The 12930-nt window shown below is 35.3% G+C and overlaps 2 protein-coding genes across 5 annotated transcripts in view; one reads left to right on the top strand and one right to left on the bottom strand.

Annotated features, from left to right (window-relative positions):
* Positions 1–12156, bottom strand: part of Tbc1d22 (TBC1 domain family member 22) — a 51515-nt gene extending 39359 nt beyond the window's left edge. The window contains exons 1-2 of one of the 3 annotated variants that reach the window (XM_081762363.1): positions 12023–12156; positions 1203–1381 (exon numbers count right to left, since the gene is read on the bottom strand). In XM_081762363.1, the coding sequence (XP_081618489.1) occupies positions 1203–1285 (83 nt within the window). In that variant the 5' untranslated portion in view covers positions 1286–1381; positions 12023–12156. Of the gene's footprint in view, positions 1–1202; positions 1382–11927 lie in introns of all 3 variants that reach the window. The other 2 variants (XM_081762364.1, XM_081762362.1) reach the window with 2 other exon arrangements.
* Positions 12157–12310: 154 nt separating this feature from the next.
* Positions 12311–12930, top strand: part of LOC145688318 (tetratricopeptide repeat protein 39B-like) — a 93799-nt gene continuing 93179 nt past the window's right edge. Inside the window, exon 1 of one of the 2 annotated variants that reach the window (XM_081762359.1) lies at positions 12311–12453. Coding sequence is in view for 1 of the 2 variants with exons in the window: in XM_081762358.1 (XP_081618484.1) it covers positions 12830–12874 (45 nt within the window). In the remaining variant the exon portion in view is untranslated. Of the gene's footprint in view, positions 12454–12746; positions 12875–12930 lie in introns of those variants that run through there. The other variant, XM_081762358.1, reaches the window with a different exon arrangement.

Consider the following 12930-nt stretch of genomic DNA (forward strand, 5'->3'; position numbering starts at 1 on the left):
TCTCCAACTGCTCTTTTCGCCTGCCTATTGACAACTGACTTGTGAATTTGTGTGTGTTCTCCCTTTTATATGCTAGGCTGAACCAACAGAATTATCTGGATGATTCCACATTGTTCAGAAGACCTTTGATGATTTGAAAAGAAAATTCAGAAGAATAAAAGTATTTCATCGGTTCCAACTTCATTGTTTTTATTCCATCACATTGGGCACACTGATCCGAGAGTGGAGTTTTACAAAACCATTATGAAGAATTTCAGAACCTACGGGACGTGTTCTCCTTTACAGGATATGTAGTACCCTTAGAGAAACAACTGCTGTACAACTCTCAGATTTTTTGGAATTGGTGTTTCTGAGACAAAAATAAATAAATAAATAAATAAATAAATAAAAATAAAAGCACATTGCAATCAAGATATTAGTCAAGGAAGTTGAAATACGAACACTGTTTATACAACCTGTTAAACTCCAAAGTGGAAGTTTTCTTATTCAAGCATTCTAGTACTGTATGGTACAGTGGCGGGTCCAAGGGAGTGGGGGCTATAGGGGCTATAGCCCCCCCCCCCCTTGACGCTTAGGTATACACGGGATAAAATGGACTTCAATCTTGTTTTACACTGTATAAAGCGGCAAACTATGGTTTAGCCCTTCCCTTGATCATATCCTGGATCCGCCACTGGTATGGTATACAAAAAATAAAATAAATAAATAAATACAAATAAAAGATGGGACTGGCAATTTTGAATATATATATATATATATATATATATATATATATATATGGATTGTTTCAACACAAATTTCAGAAGGTACAATAACTTGAACACTTATTTCTAAACAGAGGATGTCATTTTGAACCACTGAATTATTATTTTGCAAACAAAACAGATGCAACAAATATTTTGAAACGTTCCAAAGATAGAGCATTTTAATATTATGCAGAAAATCGCACCTGAAAAATGGAGCCATCTTTGGCGGTCTATATCTCTGAACAGATTTTTGACAAACAAGTTTCTTCGTTTGTCCTGAATTTTAACATCTGAGACTATCAAGTTAACCCTCTGTCCAAGTTAAGATAGACCTTTTAAAAGTAAGAACTGTGTACACAAATGCATTTACAAGTTATTTTAAGAAGAATTTTATGCACATTCGTAATAGAATACATACGCACAAAATTTATATAATATTTCATTCAAGAATCTTACCTTCCAGGAACTGTTTTGGAGTTTTTCTTCCAAAAGGAGGCTTTGGCTCCATGATCTATTATACTACCACCATGGCTATCCATACTAATTGAAAACCAGTCCTATTTCATTGTTCTTCCTCACAAACAATGATGAAATAAATTTGTTTACTCCAGCATTCAGAAAGTATTGTTGCCGAGCTGTGAAATGATACGCACTCATTACTAGTTTATATTACAGAAAATATATAAGCCATTCATTGTGGCATGCTCCATTTTTAATACTACACGATAAGTGAAAATTTAATGAATACACTGTTTTCTTTCTTTAAAATTTACACAGATTGTATTTCTGTCGCATTTCTCTTCGTACTGCAAAAGGAAAATTTATCCTCTATATTTCCCTTAGTTTACTGGGAAGTACTTGTACATATAGTGAAACATGTCTATGTAAGGCCACTGAAAAGTGGCCAACATACACAAAATAAGTGTATTTTTGAAGCAAAAACTATTATAGATAGTAACATACATTTTCTAATGCAGTACGTAATTACGTATTGGTTTATATTTCGTAAATAATATGTAGTAAAAATTAAGTTTGCACTATAAAACACTGTATCTAATATTGCTAGCGTACATGCCTTGGTGCGGAATATCCAGGTTCGATTCCCAGTGGGAGCTCATGTGGTTCGGATTTCACGTTAAGCTGTAGGCCCACGTCTCATATAGCCTCGCTGCTGAAAAACATTAAACTGCAGTCCAACAAAATATATATTTTAGTTTCTCATTCCCATATTGATTTAAATGTTGTAATTTCAACACACTAAATCATCTACAAACTTCTTAACGTATTCTTTGTTCTTTTCACCCTTTCATCTGCGACAATATGCGCAGACAAGGTCATCAGTTTCCGAACAGTTGAAGCATCCATGCTCTCTCTTCCCTCTACGTAGCGAAACAACAAAAACGGTCCCTAGTTCTGGATATCTAGACAGACACATACGCCTTGCTAATGGGTATTGAGCACTAAGTTGTGAGGACTTGTTATTAGTTTCTTTTCTACTCTTAGCAACAAGAATCCGACCTTCATTTGTTATAAATTTCCTGCATGTGGTCTCGAGAAATCATCGAACAAGTGTTGAAAACAAAGAGCATGTGTAGTCGAATGTGTAACCGGTGTCCAACATACATTGATACGTAGGTATATTTAGTATTAACATTAAAGGAATCATGTTGCTACAATTCGACCAAGTTCTGAAATACACAAGTGGCCAATGTATGGAGTAATAATGTATGTATTATGGGAAAATACAGGGTACCAAAAAATGAGGCCAAGCTAACAGGTTTTATTGAATATTAAAAATACGTTAAACATTACGCTAATACCTAGAGTGATATTCCACATCAATAACCGTGTTTATTTACGATCCATTGATTTCATCTTAGTAAAACAAATGTATGTTCCACTCTGGAAGGTAATTCTATATTCGCAGAACAGAGATCATGTAAGTTGTCAGGAAAGGCATATATGAAGCGTTCCGAGTAGGAAGGGCAAACTCAACAACAGATTACTACATGCAATCTGAATTCCGAGAAGTAATACCTAACTGATCTCTGGGAGCCAGTTCTCACGCCTGTATGTGTAGACTGTTGTTCGTCTTTCCCTTTTAACAAAAAAGTTTCAAATTAAGTTTACAATTATTTCGATCTTTCTGAGGGCACTAATAAAATAATTTTCAGGAAACACATCTTTATTGAGTTCGTCCTAGACGCTCCTCCACCCGAAACGCATTATATATCATGATCGAGTCAATCTGATTCTTTAGGATGATAACTTATCACTCATTATACTGAATTAAGCCATTCCCATATTTGAAGAGCCCTAAGCTGAACATTGCTGACGATTTTGCAATGATCACTAAGACATTAAACATATATACTGTATATGACAGTCCAATATTGATAGGTACTCGCGACTAATACACTTCTAAGATTAGAACAGGTCCATGATTGACAACAGTTGTAGTTCAAAACGAATGAAGGATGTAATATAATGTGTTCAATAACTGGCTTAACTATAATTAAAAAAAATATCTCACCCCAAGTCTCACAAGTGAAAGCTAATCATACTAAAACTCATTCGTCCGTTATGTATCTCTCTTTCATCTGAACTACTAAAACATAAGTATATGCAAGGAAGATCTCTACGTACTGACAATATCATATTCAATAAAACATACAAGATCAACTCCAGATAGTTTATATGAAAATGGTAAATAAATGAGAACACTTCTAGCTCCTAACATACGCATATGGGAGCTTAGTTTCACTCTACGTGAATGTGTGCGTGTGTGTACGTGGTAGTTTATTTCTCGGTAGCTACTGACTGGGTCTGAACCAAATTTAGTACGTAAATAATAGCCCATAGTGTAAAGAATAAAAAATGTTATATTCGGTGGCACGGCTCGGCCAGAGATAGGCTCACTTGGCTTGAATTGTATACGGAATTTTATTTCTGGGTAACTACTGGCCGAATCGAAACTAAATTTTGTGGGTAAATAGTCCATAGACAGTAGCTCCCAACCTTTTTTTGTTTGAGGACACATTTTACTGAACGCTCACGACATTGCGATACACTTCTTTGATTTTTTTAATTAACAGTAATATAAATTATAATAGTGTAGGACAGTAAGTTTGTATAAAATAGTGCTTCTATATAGTACTCTATATTGTTGATGTCACTGGAGAAGTTGACTGGTACAGTCTATCTCAAAATCAATTTCAACTTTTTAAAAAATGCTTTATGATTTATTAAATTCCAAAATTTCGCGACACCTTACGGGACTGCGCGACACACTGGTTTAAGGAATAAAAATTGTCATCTTGTGGCCGGGCTCGCCTCGGCTTATATGTTGTACTTTATTTCTTGGTAACTACTAACCGGATATGAATGAAATTCGGTGGACAAGTAGCCCATGGTCTAAGGAATGAAGATCGCTATTTTTGGTGGATGAGCTCGGTCAGGTATAGGCCAGATTCGATAACAGAGTCTGTGTTTCACAGCTCTGCAAGCCAGGAGTTTCTGAGTTTGATTCACTTCAGCTTGTTTTCTTTTACTTGTGAAGGAAATAGCTGAAAAAACTGGTAAGTCACTGATCTTTTTAAAAAAGATCTTCAAAAGATTGTAGAAACTGATTTTTTGTCCTTCTTTTGATTTTTCTTACCAAATAAATATATAAAACAAGGACGGTATATATATCATACATGATCGATGGGACTCATCCTATCTTCACTAAAATTGGCATTGCAGTAGATTACTTTGAGACTAGTAAACATATGAAATATTATAGTGTGCAGAACTTTCGTTCCTGAGTAACTGACCATCAAAATTGGGCTTGGATTTGGTGGAAGAATATTATTTATTGCTTGCCATCAATGAAGTTCATTCCGAACTTGCCATGATGACAAATCTCGAGAAGCTTAGTATCAAGTAAAGAGTAGCTTATGACATATTACGGTGTGCAGACCTTTGAATTATAAATTTCTACGATTTGCAAATATGAGCACAACTTCAATATGCAATTAAGGCAGATTTTTTTTCCTCACTGCATCAAAATTGGAGATTATTTTGACAATGGATGGTATTTAGCATCTCCCCCAAATCCAGCGACAGCTCTGGAGCCGGTATTGTGTCTTATAGTGAGCCGTTGTGAACGACCTCGTTTATGTGCATACTCACCGTCGTTGACGTGCCTTCTTTTTACGGACGCACCCGCTCGCTACGCCCCTACAATGACTTGGTTGGGCAGTATTTGTGCCTTTTAGTGGCCCCTATCACAAGTTGGTTCGTGTTACGCACTGTAGCTTTTATGTCATACGTTCACACTGTAATTGTACTCATGAAAACATCACAGTTACACATAATGAATGGTAATCACTAACAAGTGAGCCAGAGTCACTACCAACTGATTTGAAGGAGAAACTAAATAATACCTGTGAAAATAGTTGAGAATACATTTTGCTGTACCGTAGTACTGTTTATTAGAGCATCGTTATAGGCTAGGAAAAACTAACTGTATGATGGATGCGCCGTGTGACCTAGTACAAATACTATTGCAGCAACTTTCGATGCAACCCAGGTAGAATGCAGTCAGTCAATTAATCGATTTGATTATCTTAGGAGGAATTAAGCGAACATGTGGATTGTTAGACTAGGAATAGCACATTATAAATAAATGCTTTCCGCCTGCCTCTGTTGAATAAAGCATTTACCTTGTGCGGCTAAAGAATCTTCGAGTTCAGCAATTCCTTTTAGATAAAAGTTATTTCCTAAATAACTCGTTAAATTTCATAACTTAAGTAGTTAACTCATGATTAGATAAATCGGAAACTCATGCGACGTGGCTTGCAAGACCTAAAACTGTTAAATGAAATAGAACTAGGAACGGTCATTGAGTTTGTGACATTTGTTGCTGCTGACATTCGTGGAGGGAACACACGTCTCCTAATACCGGATTGTATCTTTAATAGGAACGAATATTTCCCAGGATTATTCGGTTCTTCAGATTATCAAAGTATACTGAAATTTGGAAAAATGGTGAACTGCTGTGTTGCAAATCGATAGAAATACTGTTATTTTAGATATGGTATTAACTAATTTTCTTCAAGCTTAACAGTATGTAGGAAGTATCCTTTGTGAATTGAAATCAGCGATACCTTTGTTTGAAAACACCTCTCCTTGCACATTATTAGTTTATCAGTGATGTAGAATGAACAATTTATAGCACTTTATATATATTATACCGGTGTTTCTCATTTTCTTAGATTGGAATTGGCAAATTCTGTCAGTGTGTAGACGCAACAACTAGGATATTGATATGCTTGTGGACCATCCCTCCGTATAGCGGTCATAAAAAGAGTTGGTCAAAAGACTCGATGGGGCTGATCTTGTGCATTTCAGCTTCGTTAGTGCGACTGAGCCATCTGTAACAAAGCAATTAATTCAGTGTCTCTAAAGAAAATGTATTCCAAACCATTCATTAAAAGATTAAATGTTTATATTATCGGGATATTTTGCTATATTTCGTCCACTTACTGATTTGTGGCAGTGGCGGTGCCAGAGTTCTACAAGAAAGAGGTTACATCGACAATGGCGGTAAAACAGGCTTTGTATCTCCTGCAAAATCAATTACCGGCCTTAGGGTCCCCAGTGTATATATATAATATAAGTTTGAAAGTGTTCTTCGAATTCTAATGTAGCAGTCGCGTACGTACGAAGCTTCGGGTATCCGCTATGAGCAAGATATTAGGAAAATATACAAAAATCACACTTGATACATGAGATTTAATGCTACGACCTCCCCCTTGATGAAAATTTGCTTACGACATTGGATGTGAGGTACATATTTTACTGGAAAATAATGAATTTCGCATTGCATAATCATAGACCTAATATATTTCCCACATACAGAATTATTTAACTTAATTTTACATATTTTATTTATCACAAAGAATTCGAACTATTCAAGAAGTGGAAAATACTTGATGCTGCCAACATTATTCAAACTATTTCTACAAAATGAATTTTTCACTCGATTTTGTAAAAATCGTTTGGTTACCTATCTATTAACATACATACTTATTATTAACAGTGTGAATTGTGGAACGGGCACAAAGAGTTAAGTAATGATTCAAAAGTTAAATAGCTTCATTTATCCGTATATTTACAATATTTATTGACTTATAAAATAAGGACACATTATTTTCATGAGGCATTGAAATTGAAGTATATATTCTATCGTTTCTAAAGTAAATAATATTTCATTCGACCATTCGCTTTCAGCACCAAGACGTAAACGTACTGTTTAATGTAGAACCTGAGTCACACGTTCTCCTACTGGCGATTAAACCCCGGTACCCCGTGCAGAAAATGCGTTTGCTAACCGTATACCTAGGACAACGTTCCAAAATATGTGTGAAATTTCACAATCTTGCAGGGACCGAATTTACTAAACCTCCCGTGAGCTTTGTATCCCCTCACTAATCCGCCACCTCTCCTCTACCGCGGACTGCAAGGAGTAGGTAGAAGAGAAACAAGTTTCATCAGTCACGGTAAGTGTGTTTACATAGTAAGTAAGGGCAGGAGTTTAAAGGGCTGTTTTGTGAGGCAGGTTAACACGAGAAAGAGCCAAATCTCTTATGGTCATTAATCAGGGTTAAAATAACTAAAATTTTTGTTCAGTCGTTCTACATTTCTATACAGAAATAAACGCTCATATTTATTATTTTTCGCATTCATTTAGAAGGTATGTCAATTCATGACTGGGTTACAGAGTCGCCCCTGATTTGTGGATATTAATCAAATGAATGGCTCTATTCTATAGTATGTGTTGGATATAGTGCAAGGCTATCTCATTTTATTCATATCCGTACACTTACCTAATCCACATTTAAAAGAGAGATTTAGGGCATAAGTAATTGACTTTTTTGATAGCACTATTTCATAATACTTACTTTGAAACATTCACTCCTAATTGTAACAAGTTACCTATGCTGGCTTGTATACATATATAGAGTGCTGGAAAAATTTGTCACAATATTTTGGGAATAGATTCCTCATATCAAAATAATAAGAAGAAGAAAGAAAGAAAGAAAAAGAGTTCATATGAACCTGTGGTCATAAGTGCACAGTTTCGTAGGTATAGAGTGCCCAAACGTGAAATGAACTTTAAAGGTCGATAGTTCCACTACTACAGGACCGATTTTATTCGGGTCAAAACATCACTGAGGAACTACTATGTGAACTATCCAAATATCCATCTTTCAGAACTTCCGATACTTACATAATTATTTTTAGAGAAGCTGTTTGTGAGTACTTGATCACTCTCCACCTACCTTCCTAAAGATTGGTGCGCAAGTACTGGAGCTTTCTTAAACATGGATATTTGGATAGTTCACATACCAGTTCCTCAGTGATGTCTTCACCCGACTACGATAGATCCCATAGTAATGGAACTTTTAAAGTTCACTTGTTTCACGTTTTCGGCACCCTGTAACTCCGAAACGATCTTTTCAGCACAGGTCCATATGAACTTTTTTTCTTATTTTTGTGTGTTCCCAAAATATCGTGACACCCTGTATATATGTATATATATATATATATATATATATATATATATTGCAGGCATTTTATATCTTGGTTACTATTTTAAATTTTTCATGTAAACAAACAGATCAAATTAGTATTAATTTACCTCATTGTCAACTGTGTAACAGATAAATGTGTTTAGATATAATGAAAAATGAAATGAAATCTGAGTTTTACGTCCCACGGTTATGCCGGTTAGGCTAAAGGTTTACCGCAAAGTTCAATTGGCGGCGGCTGGGATCGAACCCGGGACCCCAAGCACCAGAGGTGAACACTCTACCACTGAGCCACCGCAGCCCCTTTACATATAATGAGTAGAACTAGTGAGTTGCCCTATAAAGAAAAAATAATCGTCCTTCAAGGGATTTTTAGCAAATCTATATTATAAATACACACTACAATTACTGCCCTTAACAAGTTTGGTAAATCCAAACCCGATATTTGATTACCAATAAGTCAAGAGTCAATGGTCTAAACTTAACCAAATTTGAAACCTCAGCGAATTTGAAGTTTGGACTCAAAATAAATTCAAACCTCTACTTTGATGGTAAATAACTCAAAATGCATTATAAGTTCGTACCTACCAATATGACCAATTTGGTCAAAATTGCATGGGTTCCATCGATCGCATCTAGTGACTTTTATGTATTTACTTATTATTATTTCGCGAAAATTTGACTACGTCCAAACCCCAGATTTGAGGTCCGGTAAGTTGATAACCAAAACCACCCATTTAACCATACTTGAAATGGTATTCACCTTTGAATAGCTTATTAAGTATATGAAATATTACGGTGTGCAGATCTTTTGTTTCGTACTTATTGACAGTTAGTTTGATTTGGACTTAGTAACACAAAAACACAAAATGTCCAAACCCCAAATAGGGTGGATAATAACCAGAGAACCAGAAGTCTACACACGGTAATATTTCTTAAGTGCACTCATCTCGTCAAGCTCTACCACTTTTTCTTTTTTTTTTTTTTTTTTAAAAAAAAGAGTGGAATGTATTCCATCAATCGAGTTGTTTGAAATTTCCTCTCCGCCTAGCAGTGACTAACGTGTGTAGCCCAGTGCCAGAGATTTTTCAGCTGGGACTCCATTAGTCTTCACTGTCACTCTGCATTTCTTCTGTGCCAGGATATATATTATTCCAGATCTTGAAAATATTTTAAATATTTCTCAAATACATAATGCTTGTTCGCAGTATCAATAATGCTAATGAATTACTAAAAAGAAAGTACATTAACAATAACAACAGACAACTTAAAATTTAATTTCGTATCGGATTATAAACAATCTATTAGCACTATACATATTAGCCCCTTTATCCGCAGTTTCAAGTGATCCGGAAATAACTATGGACAATAATGTTGACTTTTCAATTGTGCCGCAATGGCTAAAACAACAACACTGTTTTAATGATGTACTCATCAGGAAAGTGTAGTACTGCATAATAATATATAATATATTCATTACTTTTTAAAATATCAATAATGCCTTATTTACTGTACGTGCTTATAGTCATCAGGAAAAGTACATTTACACTCTCTATATAATCTTCTACCAATACTATGGGAATAACTGGAGTTCTGTTAGCAATAACTTTCATAAAGTTAGGCTTTCTTCACATCAAATAATTTTTGAAGACACCGTCTACGAGGATTTATGAACTATGTTCCTCACCAATGAAGTATGCATTATATTCACAGATGTCAGGTTAGACTAGATACCGTTCGGTATTGGTCTCTCCAGTATATGATTTTTATGTTATTAGTACATAATAGTCTTCGAAACTTAACGCAATTACAATTTAGGAAAGTTCACTTGAACAAAGTCATTGATCAAACATGTACAGAGATAGTTATTTTACAACAGGCCTCTGTAGATCTATAGGCAGAGCGAAAAGAAGGATCCACAATTTCGAGACCTCAGGACTTGCATGAGGTGGTCAACACCACCTCGTCTGCATTTACCCCCAGGTTGCTCATGATACCCACTTGTGACATAGGCTAGGTCCAGCCTCCACCAGGCTATCGGCTAGTGGATAGACGTCTTACATACTTGTGAGGTTCTGACCTAGCCATTGACTACATGTTATTCAAAATCCGAACTTTGTTATTTCCCATTCAAGGCAGGGTTCTAGAACACTGGTCCCCCTCTTCATTGAATTGTAATAAATATAGAAAACAACATGCCATGCGAGGCATCTAACACGCCGTTACTCGCTGTAGCTCGCTCGACAGTACTGAGTGAATTAAGTATTGAGTTATTGTACAGAGAGGTATCAAGCTGACTACTAACTTATATGATTGACCGGTGTTCTAGAACCTTCCCCTCATTCAAGAATTGGGAAAGGGCACGGAACCTTCAGACAGATTTCTTGTCTGCAGAATGGAATAAATATTGTAACGAATAATGTATAACTATTACAAAATAATTAATTTCATAACACACCAATTTCTCTATAGGTGCGAATGCTGTAGTCAAGAGTGATAGAATGTATGGCTGTTGAGGACGCAGAGTAAACACTGTAATGATTAGTGAATCGGCACACGATTAGATTACGAACCAGGATCAATTCGCGATCCAGCCTTACATTTTTTTCCCATCTTTGTGTAACTTATGTAGTTGGTTGGTCGGATTGGAGTTTAGCGTCCCTTTCAGCACCGAGACTATATGAGACGTGGATCTACAGCTGGTTATGTGTAGAATAAAGAGGTAGGGAAATGTTTTGAAGAAGGCAGAACATGGACCATTGGAAGTACCTAATCTAACCTAATAATAACACAAATTAGCAAAATTGTAACATTTTTTCGATTCGAAAAATACTAGCTCCCTAAATTTAACATTGGCCCTACAGCTTAACATAGAATTCGAACCACGAGAGGTTCTGCCAGCAATGGAACCCAGGTCTCCCACGCCAAAGACATGTACACAAACCATATAACTACAAGCATGCACCAACAGATACCTAGTGTACAAAGCATTAAGTACAAATTAGGAGGAAGTATTTCATTAATAATAATACAAATTGATGCTCAGTTAACATTTATAACATCAACCAACACAAACATAGCTCTAGTAGTTGACATAATTCAATGTTAAATATTGGCACGGAACTGCGGGTAAATAATAATATAAAATACATTTAAAACAGAGAGCTGTATGAAATATTTCGATCAATTTATGTTAATGTTGGTTGGAAAGAAGATAGTAAAAGGTACGTACAATACATAAGACAGCCTGAATATTTAGTTAAATGAAACTGCGCTCTCACGTAACATTTTATATAATAATGCTAGCGTATTTTCGCATTCAGCATGTAAGAAGCGAATTATTTTTAATCTTACACAAGGTCAAGAATGCAGTTACAAAAGAAGAATAAACTTGTCTTGTTAGCTTAACTAATCTACAACTTACACTTGGAAAAGCAACGCGTTCTGCTTGTTATACCAGCATGTTCGAAATTTGCTAGAATTATGTATTATTTACATACTTCTAAGCAGAATACTACACCCACCAACATTACCTGAACAAGAGGCACTATTTACACACCTACCGCGATATACATTATAAATAACAATTTATCTTAACACTTACGTTACAACTGTCAATTTTAATAAATAATGTCGTGCTGCAGTTTTTTCATAAGTGTATTACGAACACTAAATTAAAAAGATTATGTCTGTACAAACCCTACACGAGTGCTATTTTTTAACTTCAATCATTGCTGCAGAGCACGACATACTCCTGTTGACGTTACACTACACCACAGCGTATCTGACATCTATTGGTAGGAGTACGTAATTTAATTGAATATCCTAAAAAATGTTTTTGTTTAGCTTTTCATGAAAGTTGAAGCTAAAAATAATGTAATATAAATTGACAAAGTTGTCATAACTTCTTTATAGCTCCCAGTTATGTATATAAAATTTAGTTTGTAAGATAGCACATTTCTAAGCAATTGACTTGGAATTCATTTGACTTTGAATGTATCGTGACAAAAAAAAGTGACTATCGTGATCTAGCAGAAGATCCATAAAGGTAATGATAAGTGAAAACAGGAGAGCGGCTAGTGACAGGAATGCAGTGAAGATTAAATAACTACCATTAAACTACAAGTAAGGTGAGTATTAGTATTTTACAATATGAAGAAGTTAGGAACTTGAATATATGTATATACTCATACATCAAAATTTATCAAAAAGCATTTCATATGTAGGACAGAGCACTGAAATGTTGCGAAAGGTCACATTTCTCATATTACAGGGAGTTACAATTCAATTACTTACGTAACCGTTCACGCTATTTCGTAATTTTGCATACTAAAGTTACATAATTAGATAACTTGAACCTTAATATATAAAAAAAGTATTCACTGTTTGTGCATGTTTGGGTGCAAGGCATTCGTTGTACCCTAGTACTGACATAAGCTAATTTATATTTGATTGCTAGGACCAGCTGATACAGTTGTTAAATGCACGACTTTTAAAGTACTTACAATGAACCTAGGTAAACTTAACAACACACGCTCCAGCTGCGCATCGGTAAGTAGGACCGCATTAAAAGAGTATAGTAGAATAAGGTGGGGACAAGTAAGATC

The sequence above is a fragment of the Thermobia domestica genome, chromosome 6, assembly GCF_964235325.1.
Source record: "Thermobia domestica chromosome 6, izTheDome1.hap1.1, whole genome shotgun sequence".
Classification (NCBI taxonomy): Eukaryota; Metazoa; Arthropoda; class Insecta; order Zygentoma; family Lepismatidae; genus Thermobia; species Thermobia domestica.